The 20252-nt window shown below is 43.9% G+C and overlaps 1 protein-coding gene across 6 annotated transcripts in view; it reads right to left on the reverse strand.

The window, feature by feature from the left end:
* Nucleotides 1–17143: 17143 nt before the first annotated feature.
* The window catches only part of AIMP1 (aminoacyl tRNA synthetase complex interacting multifunctional protein 1), a 324905-nt gene continuing 321796 nt past the window's right edge, over nt 17144–20252 (reverse strand). For all 6 annotated transcript variants that reach the window (XM_069630939.1, XM_069630941.1, XM_069630943.1 and 3 more), the window contains one exon: nt 17144–17401. In XM_069630939.1, the coding sequence (XP_069487040.1) occupies nt 17235–17401 (167 nt within the window). In that variant the 3' untranslated portion in view covers nt 17144–17234. The remainder of the gene's footprint in view (nt 17402–20252) is intronic.

A 20252-nucleotide genomic window follows, 5' to 3' on the forward strand; every position in this document is an offset into this window, starting at 1 on the left:
TCCATGGCCACTGAGGATGTACTTTGTGACACCTGCACGACCACCGAACTCACAATTTTCTTACTTTCCATGTCCTGAAAGTGGTAGGTGCAGTACTTGGCTGAAAATCCTGGGCTGTCGCACTGTCCATCACCGGCTAGCCTGAAGCGTTTGCCCGCGAATGTACTTTCCATTGACATTTTTTCCATTCTCCAAGCTTCGCTGATGGCTGAAAATAGATAATCGGTTTGGTATTTGTAGAACTGACTTTTCGCAATGAAATGGATTCCCACAAACTGAAAGAAATACTGTAACTTTTTAAAACTTGAACCACTAAAAAGTGCGGCCGCTGCACAAAGTAGATTGCCTGCTGGCAGTTGCCCCAGCATGGGTTGTGCAGACCATGCGAATGGATGATATTGTGTACAGGTGGCATGTATTTTAAGGTTAGTGCCTCGAATTGCACGAGTCACATTAATCAATGGCTCCCCACATACTTCCCCACCAACCCAATGCCCACATTTCATCATCATAATAATATCCATCAAACAGCTATCGAATACAATGAATTTGGCCTCTTTCCTTATACTGTCACTCTGCATCCCAGCTGGTTCGGCCTGTAACGTTGAGGACATGTCACTCGCATGAAAGGTACAATCTCTGATATCGTCTTCCGCTATGCTGAGTGATATTGATGGTGTTTCATTGTCGTCCACTTCATTCTCTTCCATTGCAACATCTGTTCCTTGTCCGGAGATGGGAGAAAAAAACAATGTCTTCAACTTTCGCGCGCTCTTATTTTTTGCGGGTGTGGATTCTGTGAATTGATCTCCGACTGCATCCAAACTACCAGGAGGACATTCACTATCAATGGCTGGTGGTGGTATAGCTCCGTTGTCAATCACTTCATATTCTTCCCATTGGCACGATGCATCTCCAGTCTCAAGTCCCTGCCAAAAGGTTTGACAAGCAACATCTCTCGTTCGCTTCACTGTCTGTGTAGATCTAGTTCTTACACCCACTCGCAACTAGAGGACAGATTAGAAAAGGGATGTTCAGTTTAAACACAACTTACAGTATTGAACTATTGACAGTGAAAGACAACATAATATAGTGAACAGGACACTAACCTTCTTTTGCTTTCTTTTCTTTGAAACTTTCTTGCCTCGAACTTCAACATCTGGACGCTGTTGCTCCGACTCGTGTGTGCATGTCTCCACTTCCTCTCGCGCTGCAACGACTATATTTTCATGATAAGCACATCCATCACTCACTGAGGCTCCATCGACTCCCTGAAACATAGAACTTTCATTAGTATGTATAATAATATTGAAAACACAAAATGTACTTGGGGACCAATACCCATACGTACATCTCAATAGCAAAACACGAATGAACGCATTGTGTAGAACATTCAAACGACAATAGTTCACGCATTGTTGATCTAGTTAGATTGAACTGTCAAGATCCATACCTCGGGCTCCGCATAGACTTCCATTGATGATATTATTGAAGATGACGCTTCAGCAACTCCCTGAAACACAGTAATTGCATTAGTATGGTTTTCTATTTTGTTTAAAAGAACATAAACTTTCTGCAGGCGTCAACGGCTCATCTAAATAGACCTGCACAAATGATCAGTTGTCTAAAATAAATAATGGATATCTAAATATGATTCGATTTGCTCCATCGTTGGAAGTGTCACCACCCAGAGATCTGCATCAACTACTAGGGGTGATGTTCTTGTTGAAGAAGCTCCGTCAGCTCCCTGAAACATAGTACTTGCGTTAATAAAGAAGGAAGTATAGCGGATGTAATCACGTCATTTGATCTCGCATGATTGATCTGTCAGTATCCATACCTCGAAATGCATAAGAACATCAAGGGACGCTGTAACTGCGGTGCACACTTCTGCAAGCTGTTGCGCCGACCAGTAACTGCATGCTCCCCCTTCTTCTTGGACTAATGCTCCATCGACTCCCTGAAACATAGGACTTTCATTAGTAATGAACACAATATTGAAAAAAGAAGACACATAGGAGGGCGACGACAGAAGGACATACCAATGGCTAAAAACGAAAGAAACATTGTGTGTAACAATCACGCTACAAGAATGCAAGATCTGATGATCTCCATCGATGGAACTGTCCGGAAACGTACCTCGAGCATCTGAGTGACATCTACGGTTGTCGTCAATGCGTTGGACTCCTCAGCATCTCCCTGAAAGACAGTACTTGCATTATTTTGGATAACAATAATTATAACTGAAAACAAAGACTAGAGGACGAGTACTGTGGTGTACCATTAGGTAAAATAATTACACGATCAATTAAAACTATTGATTTACATGCCTAAAACAAGTCAGTGTCAGAATAGCTAAGTAAGATTACCCGATAGGCGCTTGAAGTGGCTGATGACTGCAATAACGACACGGATGGAGAATCTTCCGCCTTCATATTGAGTGGATACATAAATGGGGAAATTATTGTTAGCTAATGCTACACACTACCGCAAGGCCGAGAGACAAATACGTAAACTTGACTCACCAGTGGAGGGATGTGGACGAATAGAGTGGGAATAGCGGTTGAGAGCAATTTTCGCCTCGCTCGCGGTGTTTTCTTCTTTATTAGCAATGATGTGGAGTACATGTCTGGGCTAAAGTGCCTGCTGCAGATGCGGTATCGATCACCCCTCTTGTCCGCAAAGACTTCTAGGACTCTACTTTCTAGCTCAGAGGCTGGATATCCGCAATATCGGACCCATTCTCTTATCTGATCTATTGTCTTAGGGAAAACATGCATTATAGTACCTTCAGATTTGTTATGGGTCTTCGAAGGGCAACCGCCAATGGAACAGGCAGGCATTATGGAAAGTTCTGAAAAGTAAAGATCAACAATTCTCTATGAATACCAATGTGTTAAAACATTAAATGACACATAAAAGGTTCAATGCAAGGTCCGTTTTGGTTCTTGGAACTATACACGTTATTCACATGCGGATAAGTATTTCAATAACTTTCAAAAAATAGAAAAAGTAATTTGACTAAACTCAGAACATGTGACTAGTTCCTTGCATGTACTGTCGTGAACGAAAAGAAAACATGGATGCAATTTGATGACTACTAGCAAATAGATATAAATTAAAAAATTGGACGCAAAATGATTATGGTACATGGACTTACCTTGACGAACAAACAGTTAGATGCAGGGATCAGAGTAGTTTCTTGTCGTAGAACAGGGAGCAGTTCACAGGTTGCAAACTGACGAGTTTGCTCAAAGTGGTCACGGAAGTTCACAGAGACGAAGAGCAGATAACCAGCACCTTCACGGGTTGACTAGCAAAGCGCAAAGAAGTTCTCATTAGAAATATGAAGTGGGTTATAAAGAATTCGAAACAGGGGTGTGTTTGTGAATGAATGACGTGTATATGTCGTGGCATTATGCGGATTGCAGGGGGGCGTCCAGCGTGAGGGGGGATGCTTGGCAGGAGACACGGGGTCTGGAGGTAGACATGGGAACAACAACCCATGCTCTATAGACCACTTTGAAGTGTACATGGTCTTTGGCACCTCTTGGCCTTTATCGCTCCCTGACAGCTCCACTTGCCAGCAGCGCAAGTACCCTGGTGCGAACTGCCTTTGATAGGGCGGGGGGGGGTGGATCGGGGCGGTGGTCGTGCAGACAAGACACAGGAAGACTCGTGAATGGAGACACACTTATGTGGATTGCAGGGGGGCGTCCAGCGTGAGGGGGGATGCTTGGCAGGAGACACGGGGTGTGGAGGTAGACATGGGAACAACAACCCATGCTCTATAGACCACTTTGAAGTGTACATGGTCTTTGGCACCTCTTGGCCTTTATCGCTCCCTGACAGCTCCACTTGCCAGCAGCGCAAGTACCCTGGTGCGAACTGCCTTTGATAGGGCGGGGGGGGTGGATCGGGGCGGTGGTCGTGCAGACAAGACACAGGAAGACTCGTGAATGGAGACACACTTATGTGGATTGCAGGGGGGCGTCCAGCGTGAGGGGGGATGCTTGGCAGGAGACACGGGGTCTGGAGGTAGACATGGGAACAACAACCCATGCTCTATAGACCACTTTGAAGTGTACATGGTCTTTGGCACCTCTTGGCCTTTATCGCTCCCTGACAGCTCCACTTGCCAGCAGCGCAAGTACCCTGGTGCGAACTGCCTTTGATAGGGCGGGGGGGTGGATCGGGGCGGTGGTCGTGCAGACAAGACCCGTTTGCCGCAGGGCCTCACCAAGGAGAGGCCATCTAACTGAATGTAAGAGGATGGCTGCAGGATCTACTACATGGAAGGCAGGGGGGTGAGTTTATAAATACCTCACCCTCCCAGGAGAATATACACTAGATTCATTTAAAAAATCAAAACAACCATTGTTAAAATATATGTTGGGCTTTATTTTAGATTTTAATTAAACATAAATAATAAACATTACACATTGTAAAGTTGAGGTTGCAGCACATCGAGGGAAAATCTGCGGTATTGTCCACTGTCACTGGGGAAATGTTGCTAATGGCAAGTACCGCACAGGCAGGTATTACTCTCCGAACGCGGTGTCCGAGCCTCCCGTGAAGCCACCAAGTGAAGCAACGATAGGCCACCAGCCTGTACCACCTGTGGAAAAAAAAGATGCAAACTGTATTAAACTGACCAAACTTTCTTATCAATGTCGATTCAGGTAACACATGTCATTTTTCTTAGAAAAAAATTATATCTAGAAAATGCACTATATGGAACCAATTTACATGCGTTCGAATGATATGTAAATGTAATTTTATATGTGGGAGACGACCATGAAATAGTGGTGGCATCACTGACATCACAAACAGAGTATACTTACTCGTTACTCGGATTACGCGGACGAACAGTGCCACGAAGTTCGTGCATAAGCACCATCATCATCCTCAACACTGTCCGTGAGAGGCAGGCTTCCCTGAACTCTGGCAGCTCGGTGATGCATTGCGGACTTTGCTCGCCTTCCTGCAGACTTTGCTCGCTTTCCGAAATGTAGGCCAAGCACCCGGAATTTTCACGGCAGCAGCAGTTCTCCTCCTCAGTTGGCATTAGCTCGCACCGATTGCACGTGCACCAGGTGGAGACGCCGTCCATGCGACATGGTCCAGGCTCTTCATCCGTTGACTGGTCCTCCCAACTGCCGTCCGAATCCCCATCGTTTTCGCGTGCTTGCCTTTCCAGTAGTTCCTCCTCGGTGTACTCGGGCTCGTACATATACGGCATTATTGTGGCCATTGTGCGGTAAAGATAGTAAAATAATTTACAGAGATGGTACAGGTGTTCACACGGGCTACAAGCGGCGAAGGTAGCTGACCAGAGCACTGAAACGAGTCACAGAATACTCAAAGTAACACAGAGAGAGGAATGGAATCGAAAATCTGCTGCTGTATGTTGTGAAACGGTCTGTTTATACTTATTGGGGAAAGAGGCGTCCTGCCATTTCCATGGCAACACGTCAATAGCTGAGGCGCAGCGATTGTTGACACGAGACGTGCTTGAAATGGGCAGTACGCGTCTGCTGATGTCAGGCTCAGGGGCGGGGGATTTGATTTAGTGCCGCAAAGGCAGGTGAGCCAGGTCGATGGGGCGAAATGATAGGATTATCACAAAATGGAGGCTGATTTCGAGTGCGATAATGGGCGAAAAGTCGGGTAAGGTCCATAGGAAAGTTTCCTACGATCTACCGATTTATGCTTACAAACACATGGCCGACCCGTAGGGACAATAAAAAAAAAGTCCCGGAACTATCCTTTAATAAGGTCACCTGTGCAAATACTCTGCCTGCGGTTTCTGCAGAGTCCAGGCTATTTTTCAAAATATTATGGGTAACCTGCCTACCCTCTTTAATGATTGTAGAGAGGCAGATGTACACATCTATAGAGCTTGCCCCCTCACCTCCGTCATATTGGAACAACAGCAAGAAGACACTGTGCATGACACCTGGTATCATGCCAGTACCACATCAAAGAGATGAGGCATGTTATGCACTCAGACAACAGTATCAAATGTACCCTCGAAGTGACGTGGCATAAGGAAGTCTGCAGACACCACTGAAGATAGAAAAGCTATAAGTGAAGTCTGACAAGTGTAAAGTGACGCGATAAAGAGACGAGGGTGCACTGAAACGATATACGAATACCTACAGAATGAAAATGTGACTGAAGAGACAAAGTGAACATATATGCAAATACAAAGAAGTCATATATGATATGCATTTATAACACGCCTGCACACAAGTGTTTCTAGACGTGACAAGACAAGGAGGGGGAAACAAAGGGAGGACAAAACAACGATCTTACTAGGCCTTGTGTCATTCAAATTGCACAAGCGCAGGGAGGGGAGAAGTGCAGAAGGGGGCTAGGAGGGATGGAGAAGTACACAAGGGAGGGGAGTGGGAGAAGTATTGGTAACAGATTGCAGCCGACGGATGGCTAAATGCCGATAATCAGAGGGTGCAGCCAGCGGGTGGCTTATAAGTGCAGAGAGTGGGTGGACGAAACAAACAAGTGGTCGGGGGGCCAAGATGCAGTGCGAAGAGCAACTGGACAGGCAGGGTCCTGGTCCAAAATTCAGAGGGTGGCCAGGTGACCAGGTGCATGGAAGAGACGGGTCATCAGCAGGAGAGGGGAAGAGAGAAAGCGGAAGTAAAGAGGAAGGTCTTGAGTTGCTTCCAGAACCAAAGATGGTTCTGCTCAAGCTTGAGAGAGGCAGGGAGGCTGTTCCAGAGGTAGGCCTCAGCCAAACAAAAGATCTGCCCCAACTCTCTGCTTGGAAAAGCAGCTGACCCTCAGAGAGTTGGAGGTGGATGAGCAGAGAACTCGAGAAGGGAGATACTTAGGAAGAGAGAGTTGGAGGTAGTGCGGACCCAGGGCCCAGAAAGCCTTGTGGACAATGCAGAGGGTCTCGAACTTGATCCTTGTAGCTACTGGGAGCCAATGAATAGATTTCAGAGTTGGAGAGATATGTTCCCGGCGCTTGAGGCCAAGGGCAAGTCTTGCAGTCCTGTTCTGGATAAGTTGTAAAGGACAGAGAATAGAGGCAGGAAGGTTTAGAAAGAAGCTGTTGCAGTAGTCCAATCTTTAAAGGACCAGAGCTCTGGAGACAGTGAGATTCTGGGGGAAAGTGGGGAAGGGAAGAATACCTCTGAGGAGGTGCAGCTGATAGTTTGACTTCTTAAGAGACGTCGGAAACGTGAAGAGAAAAGGAGATGGTGGAGTCGAAGATGACCCCAAAGTTCTTAGCCTCAGAGGTAGGAGAAGGAAGAGGACCCAGAGTGGGTAGCCAAAAGGGGAGAGGAAAGGAGGAGGGTGGTGTTCTGATGAGGAGGATCTCTGTCTTACTGGCATTGAGGCAGAGATCATCAGCGGCACACCACTCCTGAATTGCAGACAGTCAGGAATGAGAAGGAGTAGAGGCGGCCGAGGGGAGCCTGCAAGAGAGCTGAGTGTCATCCGCATAACACTGAAAGTTGGAGCAGAGAGCAGCTATGTGGTGGACGAGAGCAGCCAGGTATTGGTTGGACAGCCTGGGAGAGAGGTTAGACCCAAGGGGAACACCACAGGTAGAGAGAGAGAGATAGAAGAGAGGAAGGACCCCAGTTGGACCCGAGAGGGTCGGTCAGTGAGAGAGGAGGTTAGCCAGGCCAGGGCCTGATCAGTGATACCCAGGTTATCACGAAGGCGCTTGAGCAGGATGGTATGGTTGACTGTGTCGAAAGCAGAAGAAGGATCAAGGAGAATGAGGACAGAAAGAAGGTTCGAGTCAAGGTTGGAGAGCAGGTCTTCAATGATGTTCAGGAGAGCAGTTTCCCATGCTTTTGGCTGCTCTGAAGCCAGAATGTTGGTCATGGAGACAACCAACAGATTCAGTGTGAAGGTTAAGCTGGGAGATGGCCAGTTTTTTCAAGAATCTGCCCAAGAAATGAGTGATGGAGGTCGGGCGATAGTTAGCCGGAGACAAAGGATCGGCTGAGGGCTTTTTGAGGAGAGGTTGCACAAGGGAGTGCTTCAGGGGAAGGGAAAGTTACAGTGGCAAAAGAGTGAGTGAGAATACACTAAGATAAGTGAGAAGAGATGCAGTAGATGTATGAACACAAAAATGCAAGGTCGATAAAACATAGATGCTTACTTAAACAAAGAAAATAGAACATGGGTAAAGCAGGCATGATGAGAAAATGGATGTCGGCTTTGTGTAATAGTAAGCGAGAAGCCTAAAGCAGAAAGACCAGAGCTGCAGAGTGGACAGGCACTGGAATATACATTTGTGCAAGAACAAAGAATATTTCTTTGGCTTGGGATCATGGATGCCACAGCACAAGGTAACCGCAAGGCTTGAAATGAGTCGAACAGGATAAGCTATGTACGCAGGACATATTTCTCTTAGATTAAGTAAAGGAGTGAACAGTTGCAAATGCCAAGTATTGTTCAATAAAGACATGGAAAGCATATGCAAGACAAAGCAACCAAGTCTCCAGAGGCCGAGGAGAGTAATAGCACCTAATATAATTGAATCAAATAGCACTAAATAGAAGGGCAGGATGGACATAATCATGGTCTCCTCACACGTGGTGCAAGACCACAAAGCAAGGCCTATTCATCAAGCTCCAGACAAAGATACCAATGCACCTTCACTCCCTTTGAAGTTCTGAGGAAGAGAATAGTCAGCAAGGTCAACTACAAAGAAGAAGCCTAACTGATGAGAGATGGTAGGCTAATTGGCCAAGTGTGCAGTCTTCTGACGTTGTTCCAGCACCTGGGTTTTGTTTTGCTTACATGCTGCTAACAAGCCGAATGTCCAAGGTTGGAATAGAGTGCCAACCAATCATGAGGGCCTATTTAATGGTGGACTATACATTGTTGCAGAAGCCTATCCGCTGCTATTATCTGTATTATACGTAGTTCAAGGTAGTTCAAGGCGTGCCTACCAGATAAAGGGGAGCCAATGAACACCTAAATGAACTATAGGTATATATGTTCCCATAACCAATCCCTCTACCCAATTGGTTTTTACAGTTTGCCACGTAGGATGACATCATAGTTGACATACATCGAGGTATAAAGTATTTTGTGTGATTGAAATGTGAGGAGAGAGTGTGGGCTAAAATCTGTTTCTTCACCAGGTTTCCCTACTTTATTGAGTTGATAATAAAGTAGTATTTTGCCATATTCTTTGAGTCTGTACGGTTATTTGGGCCTGAGATCAGTTATTGTGGTAATACCATCTGGCACTTGGAATGATCCAGGTACTACTGCACATGATGTTCATCAGTTGAGACTGGGTTGGCTAGGGAATATCATTCAAGTTATTTTGGAGCAACCCCCACTTGACATCGCTCTAGCTTGCCAACAGAGTAGTATTGTTGGCAATGCGTAAAGCTTTTGGCATTGCTTGTCAGGAGATGCCTCAGCTTGTCTGGAGATGCCTGTGTATTGGATTGTGGCAATGCAGCACACTTCCTGGTGATAGTGACTATCAGCGAGTCAGGTGTTACATGACCCCAAATATATATAGGGTCAGTTGGTGCATGTTTCAACATCTTCTCCACTTTTGGATTAACTTTATGTGTGAGAGATGTTGACAGAAGTGAAAGTGCAATTCTCTTTTTAATCGAGTACAATAGGGGAATAGACTGGCTAACAGCCTTTTTGCTCCTTTAAATTGTTCTCTACAATGTCAGGATCAGAAAACAGTCTGGATATGAAAATGCTCTGCTGCTGTTAAAAAGGAGTTGATTGTCAATGGGAAACGAGTCTCTGGGTTGCACTTGTGGATCATTGTTAGGCAGTAACCTGTGCAGTTCCCTTAGGGACCACTACAAAAGATTTAGGACTACAGGTGGTTGGCAGTAAACCCAATTGGTAGCAGTCTGTACCATCCAGATTTACCTGGTAACTGTGGCTGAGCAGTCAGACTTCTCTCAAGGTGAGTTAGGCAGTATATAGAGTATACACAATAGGTACAGAGATACAGTAGCACAAGCAAACACTGACCAGAGCTTTGGTGTAAAAGTATATAATTATTCATTTAAAGACACACTTGTAAATTACACTACCACAAAACAAGAGGTAAGTAAATTCAACACACAGTCACTATTATATGTATACAACCCTAATTACTTATTAGACAAGTCTTATTGAGAAACGCCACTTATTTTCAGACAGAGGGGAGCGCTTGACCTAAGATGGCACTCTAATAAGTTATAGAAAAAGGGGGGGGGGGGGGCAGAGTTATGAAAGCACACAATTGCAAAACTTTTCAAAGAACCACAGTGACGCAGGTTAGGCAAAGTCTACTGGGGAGCAAGGAAGTTCAAATGCCAGGCCCACTCTTAGAGAGAGCAAGCGAAATGTGTCCAGGATCACACAGTGTGGTTATGCCCAAAGAGTCTTTGTAGATAGTTCACAAAAGATTGAGATCAAGTCAGGAAAAGTTAGTTAACATGCCCAGGCTAACCCAGGTTAGAAAGTTGAGGATTTACTGTCACCCCGAACGATCTGTCGCAAAGGAAGCCAGGCGGGACACAGTACCTGAAATGGGACGAACGCGCCAGCGGGGGCAGTTGTTCCTGGCAGCGGGTGCAAGTCGTTGTTTCGTCCAGAGGAAGAGGAGGTCTCGACGTGGAGGAAAGATGAAGGTCGTTGCACTGCCAGGGAGGAAACCAGCCGTGGAGTTCTCCGGTTAAAAGGTACTACCCTTTTCTTCGCGGTAGTGGTAAACCGTGGTATTCTGGTTGCCGGGTTGCTTGGCACGGGCAAGGTGGCCACGAGATGGTCCAAAGGGCTCGACTTGGGTTGGAGTCACAGAAGAGAACACAAACGCCATTTTTGAACCAAGTTTTGGCAAAAAATACCAACCAGTGAATTTATATTCATTTAATAACCCGGCGGTATGTTCGAGGCTATTTTAAAAAGTGGTAGCCTCGAACAATGGGAAAATCCCATAGGAATATATTTGTGGTCGAATATAAAAAGTGTATCCACTGCGACCAGCCAAAACTCAGTCGTGGGGGACTGGACAGTGCCCCCTCGAACAACAGACCCCGGGGCAATCGAATTGCCCCGACCAGTACGTCCACAATATGATGGTTTGTACTGATTCTGTTCACAATCTAAGACTAGTAAAGCCAATGGTGACTTTACATGCCCCGGGAGACAGTAGTCAGTCCCAGGGTATGGAGTCTATGTTTGGGGGTCGCTACGACACCCCTGGGTTACTGCACGGAGGGTGCTGTGTAACCCACATATCAAAAACACATGAAGCCCTATGGGGTAAAGGACCCCATAGCTCATAGAACACATACAAAGTCAAAGGAACACCTCAAATCATGTCTAAGAGTGGGAGAAAGAGTCTCACTCTTAGCAGGAGAAAAAAATAAACCCCAAAAATCCAGCAAAGCTGCTGGGGGACTCACTAGGTTTGGGAAATTAGCCTTTACAGAGAATTCTCCCCAACACTCATCTTCATTGTAAAAGTCCACATCTGGCTCATCTAGGGTATCATGAGTGGGAGTTGCTGGCCAAGTTCCGTGATCAGCGTCCCTTTGCCAAAGACTTGGATTTTAATACCCTTCGTCTTGGATAATAAAATAAATCACAGATAGCAGAACCACCTGCTGATCAATGGGACACTATTTCACTCAAGTCCAACACCTACTGGTTGCTAAAAAAATACATTAAAAAAACATATATTCATTAGAACAAAAAACATATTTTTTTTTCCAATGGTTCCCTGCATCACAGCCACTACATGCACATGTCTCGATCTGTTAAGATCATCCTCAGGTGGCTAAAAACAAATAAAAAACAAACCAATCAGTGAAAATCTTACTCATCACTCATCAATCTCTAACAGTAATCATATTTAATATGCAGAGTTCAAAACATATACTGCCTGCTTTATATTGCCTGAAATAAATGCTTTCCTGCATAATATTGTTAGCAAGCTTATGTGCATTATTAACACACCAAAGTACTCAACAAAAACTAATGATCCACACACTCATTCCAAAAATAAGTCAATGTGTGTCATGCACTAAGTGCGCTTTCCCACATGCTGTAATTGAAGAACTTGTGCACATTACTGACACCCCAAAGTGCCCGACGGAAAATCCAAAATCCGGTGCTCCACAACCTCGTCTCAGAAATGACTCCCTGTGTCCACATGCACCACAAATACACTCCTAAAACAAACCACCCCATCAACGATGCCAAATGAAACATGCTGCTTCTAACAAACCTGATGCAACATTGTGACTTCGTTATCTAACATAACACATGTTCATTATTTGTTCCTGTGCTCCCGCTCACCACTAACCCATATGTACACCAAGAAGCAGTGACCCCCCGTTTACAGTGTAAAGTAACAAACCCTCCAAATGCGAAGTCGAATTCTAACACACGTTGATCGCAATTCATCACAAACATCTGTAATACTAGATAACGAGATCACAAGTTCTCCATTAACAGTATGTGGGAAAGCGCACTTCTTGTCGGTCGTGCGCATATGAAAAAACGTTGGAAGTTTAAAATTCAAAAGTCCATACTAACACTACAAAAAAGTGATCTTTTGAAAATCAATCAAATGGATGACTTTTATTTATTTATTTTTTTTAACAACCAATAGGTGTTGGACATGGGAGTGAAATAGTGTCCCGTTGATCAGCAGGTGGTTCTGCTGTCTGTGTACTATTCATCCCGGACCGTGAGAAACAATCGGGACACAAAGTGAAGGTGGTAACACTGGTGTGCTTTTGTTTTCTAAAATCATAAAATATAAAATCACCCTGATCCGTCTCGGACATCTTGAAAAATAAGGCGTCTGCAGAGACATCATGTGGTGGAGAATGATGAAGTCTGGGACTCTTGAGAGGTGGTGCGCCCTCATCTAGGAACAGTGTCTTTTGTTTAATTGGGTATCTTTCCATAAAGATTACAAATTCAGAAACCCTATCCATAGTCCTCTGAAATTTCTCTTTTGTCCAAGTACCTGTCTTTGGGGCTTCAGGAAGGGGAAACCCAATTTCTGGATCTACAGATCTTTTACTGTGCAGGGACTTGCAAAGTATCAGTAACTGTAGTGTAAGTAGAGGAGGTTACTGACGTAGTCACAGTGGACCTAGACAGCTGTGGAAATGCCTGCGGGGTTGATTTGGCATGTTTTCCCCCATGTTTGCATTTGGAAATGTGTTTTGACGCCCGTTTTGATGTATCTGAATCAGCGATCGACTGGCGTTTATGGTCGGCAACTAGTTTGTCTTTGGATTTAGAGCCAGGCAGCAAGCGCAAATGCGCAGCGGGCTTCGTAAGCGAGGGTTCAATCACTTTCAACAAAACTTCAGTTGCTGTTGAAGCCCCTTTTGACGATTCAGTCAAAGGGTGGCTTGGGGTTGTGTGCCTTTCTGAGTGCACGTGTGTGCCCTTTTTGCCAGTGGGCTTCCCCAAACAGAGCTTTTGGCCCGCCTAGTGTGGCTGTGGACAGACATGCAGGGTCTACCAACTCATACAGTAAGTCTTGGCCTGTACAGCCCAGTTTTGGGAAGCCTGAGCTCTTCCTCGTCTGACCCAACAGCACCGGTGGGGAATGGGGTTTGGCCTGAATAGAATAGACTGCCCACCACTTGGTGCGCCTGTCCTTAAGCGTTTTCAGCTTAAAAAGCTTGCAGGAATCGCAATGCTGTTCTGCCTGATCGTGTGGAAAGCAATACTCAGTGTGTAACTTTCCAGGGGAATTTCCTATTACAGGAGGGACTGAATTTATAATATACATAATGTTGATTAAATTTAACAGCATCTAGACAAATATCAGTAAAAAGGAAAGAGGCATTCTATAAAAGGAATGTAAATGTGGAAGGCCGCCCCGCTCTCCCTAATGCAGGCCTAAGCCTAGTGAAGGCCGCGGCCAGCCCTCGAGAAGGTGATGTTCGTCATAGCTTCAGACGGTAGTTGCCAGGCGTTGAAGGATCCATCGTAGAGTTGACTGTCGAAAGAGAACAATATTAATATTTAAAACAGTAATCACTCTAGCAAAGCTACAAGCTGCGCATATGCGACCCACCACGATGGCAGAAAAAAACGATCTGAGAGACACAACGCATGAAGGATCATGGGCAAAATACATGTCACACAGGGATAGTATTACAAGCACGCCCAGTCGCCGTCCCTTTCCGAAACTCGAAAACAGAATGCAATACACTACACCTACCACTAGATGTCGGGTCTATGCACAGCATGTGATTCTAAGCAGATCCACAAACCTCAGAAATGTAATTACAGCCCCAATCATCTCGCCTCATGAGGAGTCTATCTAAGGAGGTGTAGGACGTGGATACATACATGCCTGTTTTCTGAAGGATACTCCTTACAGTCCCTATCATTTTGATGACGCAACTCTGTTGGTGAAATAAGGCTCAGTGGCTTTGACTCTGGTAAAGAACACCAAGTCAAGGTGTAAGCTAGCCTTGTACAAGTTGGCACTACCGAGGCAGAAGCACAAGGGGTAACCAGGGTGTTGTAGCTCAGGATAAGTCTTAGAACTGGTCTAAGAGGGCCTACTATAGTTTTTCAAGCCTCCATGGTGAACTGTTGAAAGACACAACCAGCAAGATCACAAGAGACATTTCAGTCTTGTGACTGGATTTCAGACACTGAACTGCCACATCAGGGCTATGCATTGAAGAGTCAACTGTGGAATTAGGCCGAGTGGGAGGAAAAGACCCACATTTGGCTCTGTTAGATCGCACAGGATAAATTGTAAAATGGCTGAAGAGAACCTCCTGTAGGGTGAGAGTGAGGGGAACATACCAATCTTGTAAAGTGCCAGAGTGAAAATAAACTAACACGTAACTTTGAAGAACAAATCATTTAACTCAGGTTTGCATTTGAAGAGCTCCTCCTACAGAATGGGGGTGAAGCACATGTTTGTAACAGAGAGTGCATAGAGCCAAAGGGTAATCCGGGTCCAAGCACCTGATGCAGATAATGTTCGCCCGTATACAAAAAAAAAAAAACTTGCTGCTAGAAGCGCTGCAATAAACGCCCCTACAGTGGGGCATGAGATGACAGCTGGCCTCAAAGGAAGTGTGCCCAAGGGAGCAAGTGCTAAAGCTGAGCAAACACAGGCTAGCCTTCTCATTCGTCCAGAGAAAGAGACTGGTGGTTTGAAGCCAGAAGCAATTAAGGGAGCGATGCCACTGCACTTATGGATCAGGCACTTGAACCCTGGCTCTTTAGTCAAAATCCTGCTATACAGAATGCTCTGGTCCCATCCCATAAGGTCAACAGCCCACAAGTATGGAAGAACCAGATGTCATGGCATTGTTTAAGCATGCACTCATTTTCTCTGGGCAATAAACATACCAAAAGGACTATGTATTTTGCTCGGGGACAATGCTGAAATTGCTTTATTGAGATTCTATATACTTCTCTACTGTGTATCCATTGTGCATCAGTCGCAGAGTTCTCTAAATGCCACGTTTCCAGCGACACAATGGAGCATTTTACTGCTGTAGTCCCCGTTATGCCCTTGAACCTATTAGAAAGGATAAACTGCTCTCTACAAAACTGCCTGCAAATTTTACGGACGTTTATCCAATTCTCCCTCTAAAATGAACGGTAAAATTCACAAATAAAATCAATATTAAATAAAAAAATTTAAACAACTTCTTGGGTGAGCACGCTACGGGTAAGCTATTAATTTCTAAATACTATATGGTGCTGCTGGTAGGTCCATTTGTGGGATATGGAGTCTCCATTCATCAGAATACGGATAGCACACAACTGTACCTGTCGCTCAAAAATTAGGTCTGTCACATGGACAGCCGCTGGTGACTGACCTCTGGATGACATCTGTCCATATGAAATGTATTAAATTCTAAATAGAGGGTTAATATTGTTTGATCATGAGCAATTATGAAGAAATATTCGATCCTGATTGACTCTGCTGCTTGCAGCTGCAGGAATTCACCAGATTGATCATTCTACAAAATCACTTGGATTTTTGCCAAATTCCAAGTTATCCTTGCAGCCAAATGTAACAGAAAAGCTCAAGTGGCACACCATCAATTACCTGTGTTATGCAGGATGAAACCTTTTCTAAAGCCAATTCTTTTCAGACGGTTGTTCAGCCTTTGGTTCTCTCTCATACAGATGGTGGCAATGCTTGTTAGTATAAGCAATTAAGACTGTTTTGGCACCTCTGAAAATGGTTCTTCTCTGCTGCTCGATTGGCCATTGGTGTAAGGTAATTTGACTCAGTAATTCATATTCTGAAGTATTTACTTTGAAGCCCAACTTTTATTGAAAAGTTGAATGACTCAAAGCGTTGTCTTTAGGCCATCCTTATTAGGCGTCTAAGATTTGCCCGATTGCCTGCAAGTATCTTGTAGTAAAGCAAACAGGATTCTTGAGCTTTCTAGGGTTCATAAAGCACAGATACAGACAGGTTTTTACCTCTGCTGCTACTGGTTTTTGGATAGCACTCCCTGGTGCCTTAAGATTAGCTCCTTATCTACTGAACTTTCAGAGGAAAAAAAAAAAACTTTTCTTTCTTAGGTACCGGTTTCAAAAGGTATTTTTGACCAGGTTTGTAATGACTATGTGAATGTGTATGGATTTGTAACAATATTGTATTTTTGTTTCATTATGTTTTCATCAGAGCCAAGGAGTGCCATCTCTGTTGCTGTTGATTGTTTTAGTGATGTTGTAGAGTGCTCCAGAAATAATTCTGAGATATGCATTTCATAAATGAATAGAATAATGAAATAAAAATGAATACAAACAGTTGCAACTAAATTAAAGCCCAATGTTTTCATTTTTAGGTCTTTTTCTACCTGTGCTGCCTGAATGACTTCAGTTTGATTTGGTGAGCAAACTACACAGTAGTCTTTAAAACATGGAAAACCCACATTCTGCAGCCAATTTTATGTTCCCAACACCATGTGAAAGGTTTTGTCTGTGAACAACCAACCATGGTTAGAAGATTTCAAAGCCCCTCACACGATTCTTTATTAGTGTAAGAAACTAAAAATTATCAGTTCTAACATTGTTTTCAAGAAACCCAGATAGCCTTCCTTACTATCACCTTACCAAGGTTGAAATAGAAGAAAAGAATAATTGAGACGCACAAGAATTGATATTTGGATGCCTTTATTGTGCTTGTTGTTTCTCCAAGTTAAAATCTTTCTGAACTCTTCCAGTCGTGTTCCTTTGATGGCAGACAGTTATTTGATTCCACTTTTGAACATGGTTTGAGCCTTGCAGACTCCTTTACCCTTCACCTCAAATGGTGCTCCTTTGTACGTAGCTACACAATGCTCATCAGTGCGGAGATCAGGCTGGATCTGCTCCCAGATTTTCTTTTTAGGATTCAGCTCCTTATCAGGCTCTCCTGCAAAACATCAACAGTAAATTAGAGGATCTTGACAAGCAGCAGGCAAGTTCAATTTATTTGTGATGTATTAATGTTACAATGAAATGAACAGATGTGTTAACAATTCAACATAGCAGATCAAGACCAAGACTTTTTTAAAATATGATTATATGGAGAAATGCAGCAGTAAAGGAGAATGCTGCAAAAGTGCACTAGGAGTTCCAAAGCAAGGGAGATTACTAGGGTGAAAGCAGGGTGGGATGGATTTTTTTTAAAAAGGCGGTTGCTCTTGTGCTTAGTTTCAGGAAACTATTTTGTTTGGGAGACTGTCGCAGAAGTTGGTATCACAAGTAGTCAATGAAGGAGTGGTGGATACGCAGGACGATAACTTAGGGCAGTCCTAACAAAAGGATTACAGAGCACATTTGCATTTGTAGAGGGAATGAACTATTACAATGGTAGGAGGAGCACAAGCCTTTGCAATATTTCAATGGTATATGTATTAAGTTTGTCAGTATTACATTTGAAAAATGTCTTGCTTGGTGATTTTTTATTAGTTTACAGACCCTAACTAATTTAATAACCAGTCTACATTTCTGATAGACAAAAGTCACTACTGCACTTTATCAACATTGACTGTTTGCATTGATCTTTTAGTTATAATTGTATTATATCCGAATTGTCTTTGTGATTGTGTATATATAATTGTGTGTTTGAAATGGTTTTAACTGCCTTTTGGTTTTTAAAAAATATTTACTGAATAATATTTGTTTAAATATCAGTATTGTTGCCAAGTGTTTGTTGACTGGGTTTCCATTAGATTGGAGATATACACTACTCTTCAATATTTTAATGTATGTGGATACCGCCTACTTCTTGGTCTCACACTTGGTTTTTTGATTACTTGTGACTCTGGGAAGATGTCAGGACAGCACGTATATTTTATACTGGTGCTACCCGGTTTTCTCTTTTTGAGTTAGTTGAAAAACAGAAGTAACATCAGTCTCTTCTATACTCATATATGCAGAAAAGGTATTCTTCGTAGGGAGTTCTTTGAAGGAATGGGAGTCACTCCCCGTGAGGTCCTGCTTAATCTGACCCCTAGGAAGGTTTTTGCTAAGCGGGCTCACCTCCTGAGCCTCCAAGGGGGTCGCTTCTCCTGAGAACAAAGGACGAATTGTCCAGATTTGTCACACTAGTCAATGAGGAAACTGTATAGGTTGAGACTGGAGATAGGTTACAGGGCAGTAGTCGCTTTACCAGTTTCTGGAGACTTCATTATACAAGATTTCGTAGCGAAGCAAGGGATCTGCGCTCTGCAAAAGGCCTGGCCAGAACCCATAAACGCAGTGTATAGGAGACATTTAACATGAGATTTTTTTGCTCAGAGGGGTAAAGAGGCCACTGTAGTTCACAACCAAGCAAGATCTGTCAGCATTGATGGTCGGGAATTGTTAAGAAAGAAAAAGGAAGATAAAACCATCCAATTGCAAAGGTGACATCTGTCCTGCTCAAATTATAAAAGATGCCGCCAGAGATCTGTCACCATTTATTTCCAAACTGATTAATGCCTCCTTTGCCTCTGGCACCATTCCGGCCAACATTAAACAAACCTGGGTACTTCCACTTTTAAAAAAGCAAACTCTTGACCCGCTCATTCCCACTAACTACTGCCCCATCACAACGGTACCATTTTTACTTAAAATACTTGATAAAGTAGCTTATACCCAGATACAAAAATACTTGGAACTGCATAAACTCCTGGGAGCTAGACAATCTTGTTTTTGCGCACTACATGGGACAGAAACGGCCCTGATCGACTTAAAACCACAGATTGATGAGCTGAGAGATAATGGGAAGACTGCCCTTCTACTACTAGATCTCTCAGCTGCATTCGACCTAGTGGATCACAAGGTCCTATGCCGACACCTGGATTCAGCAGCTCACTTTTCCACATAGGCTATCAGATGGATAGAATCATTCCTGAGCGAAAGGACCATGAGGGTGTTCTCCAAATCGGCAGCAGCGGATCCTACCCCCATCCAGTGTGGCGCACCGCAGGGTTCCTGTGTCGCCTCTACTCTACATAACATATTCACCAAACCCTTGTTCGATGATCTGGACCTTCTCGGTATCACCTACACTAACTATGTATAACATTCCAACCTCTTTAAATTAGGTCATGAATATTCCTCATTCACCATCGATGGAAACATCATTAGGGTATCTAAGGAGGTAAAAACCCTTGGATTTTACCTAGACTCAACTATGTCCTTTGACAAACAAGTAAAATCTTTGGTCTCTACCACGGCTTACACTTGCAAGCTCATTAGAGCCGGCAAGCCATTCCTCTCAAATAACAGCTGCATGATTCTGGCTAGAGCACTCATACTCTCTAGGTTGGATTACTGCAATGCTCTTTACAACAATGCTAACAAAGCCGTCCTCCAGAGGTTACAAACTCTTCAAAATAACGCCTTAAGAGCTGCACTAGGCATAAATAAAAAAAGAGTACACATTTCCCCCATCAGACACCAACAGAAATGGCTTTCTACCCACAATAAAATACAGCTAATAATTGTCTCCTTGACCCACAAAGCCCTAAATAATGCGGCCCGTAGCTACCTAATAGACAGACTGATTAGAAGAACTTCCACTAGACCAACGATAGCTAGTAATGCCAACTGCCTTGTGGTACAGAGATTTAGACTCACTAAGATTGGCGCACACAGCTTTCCTGTAAAAGCGGCCAAACTATGGAACTCCCTGCATCCTGAGATCAGAGCAGACCAACCCTACCCACATTTCAGAAAAAAGTATATCCACCTGCTCTGCACCATTGAACACTAGCCTTACGAGTGCCATTTGC

This window comes from Ambystoma mexicanum, chromosome 6q (assembly GCF_040938575.1).
Source record: "Ambystoma mexicanum isolate Mex_15411 chromosome 6q, UKY_AmexF1_1, whole genome shotgun sequence".
NCBI classification, from domain to species: Eukaryota; Metazoa; Chordata; class Amphibia; order Caudata; family Ambystomatidae; genus Ambystoma; species Ambystoma mexicanum.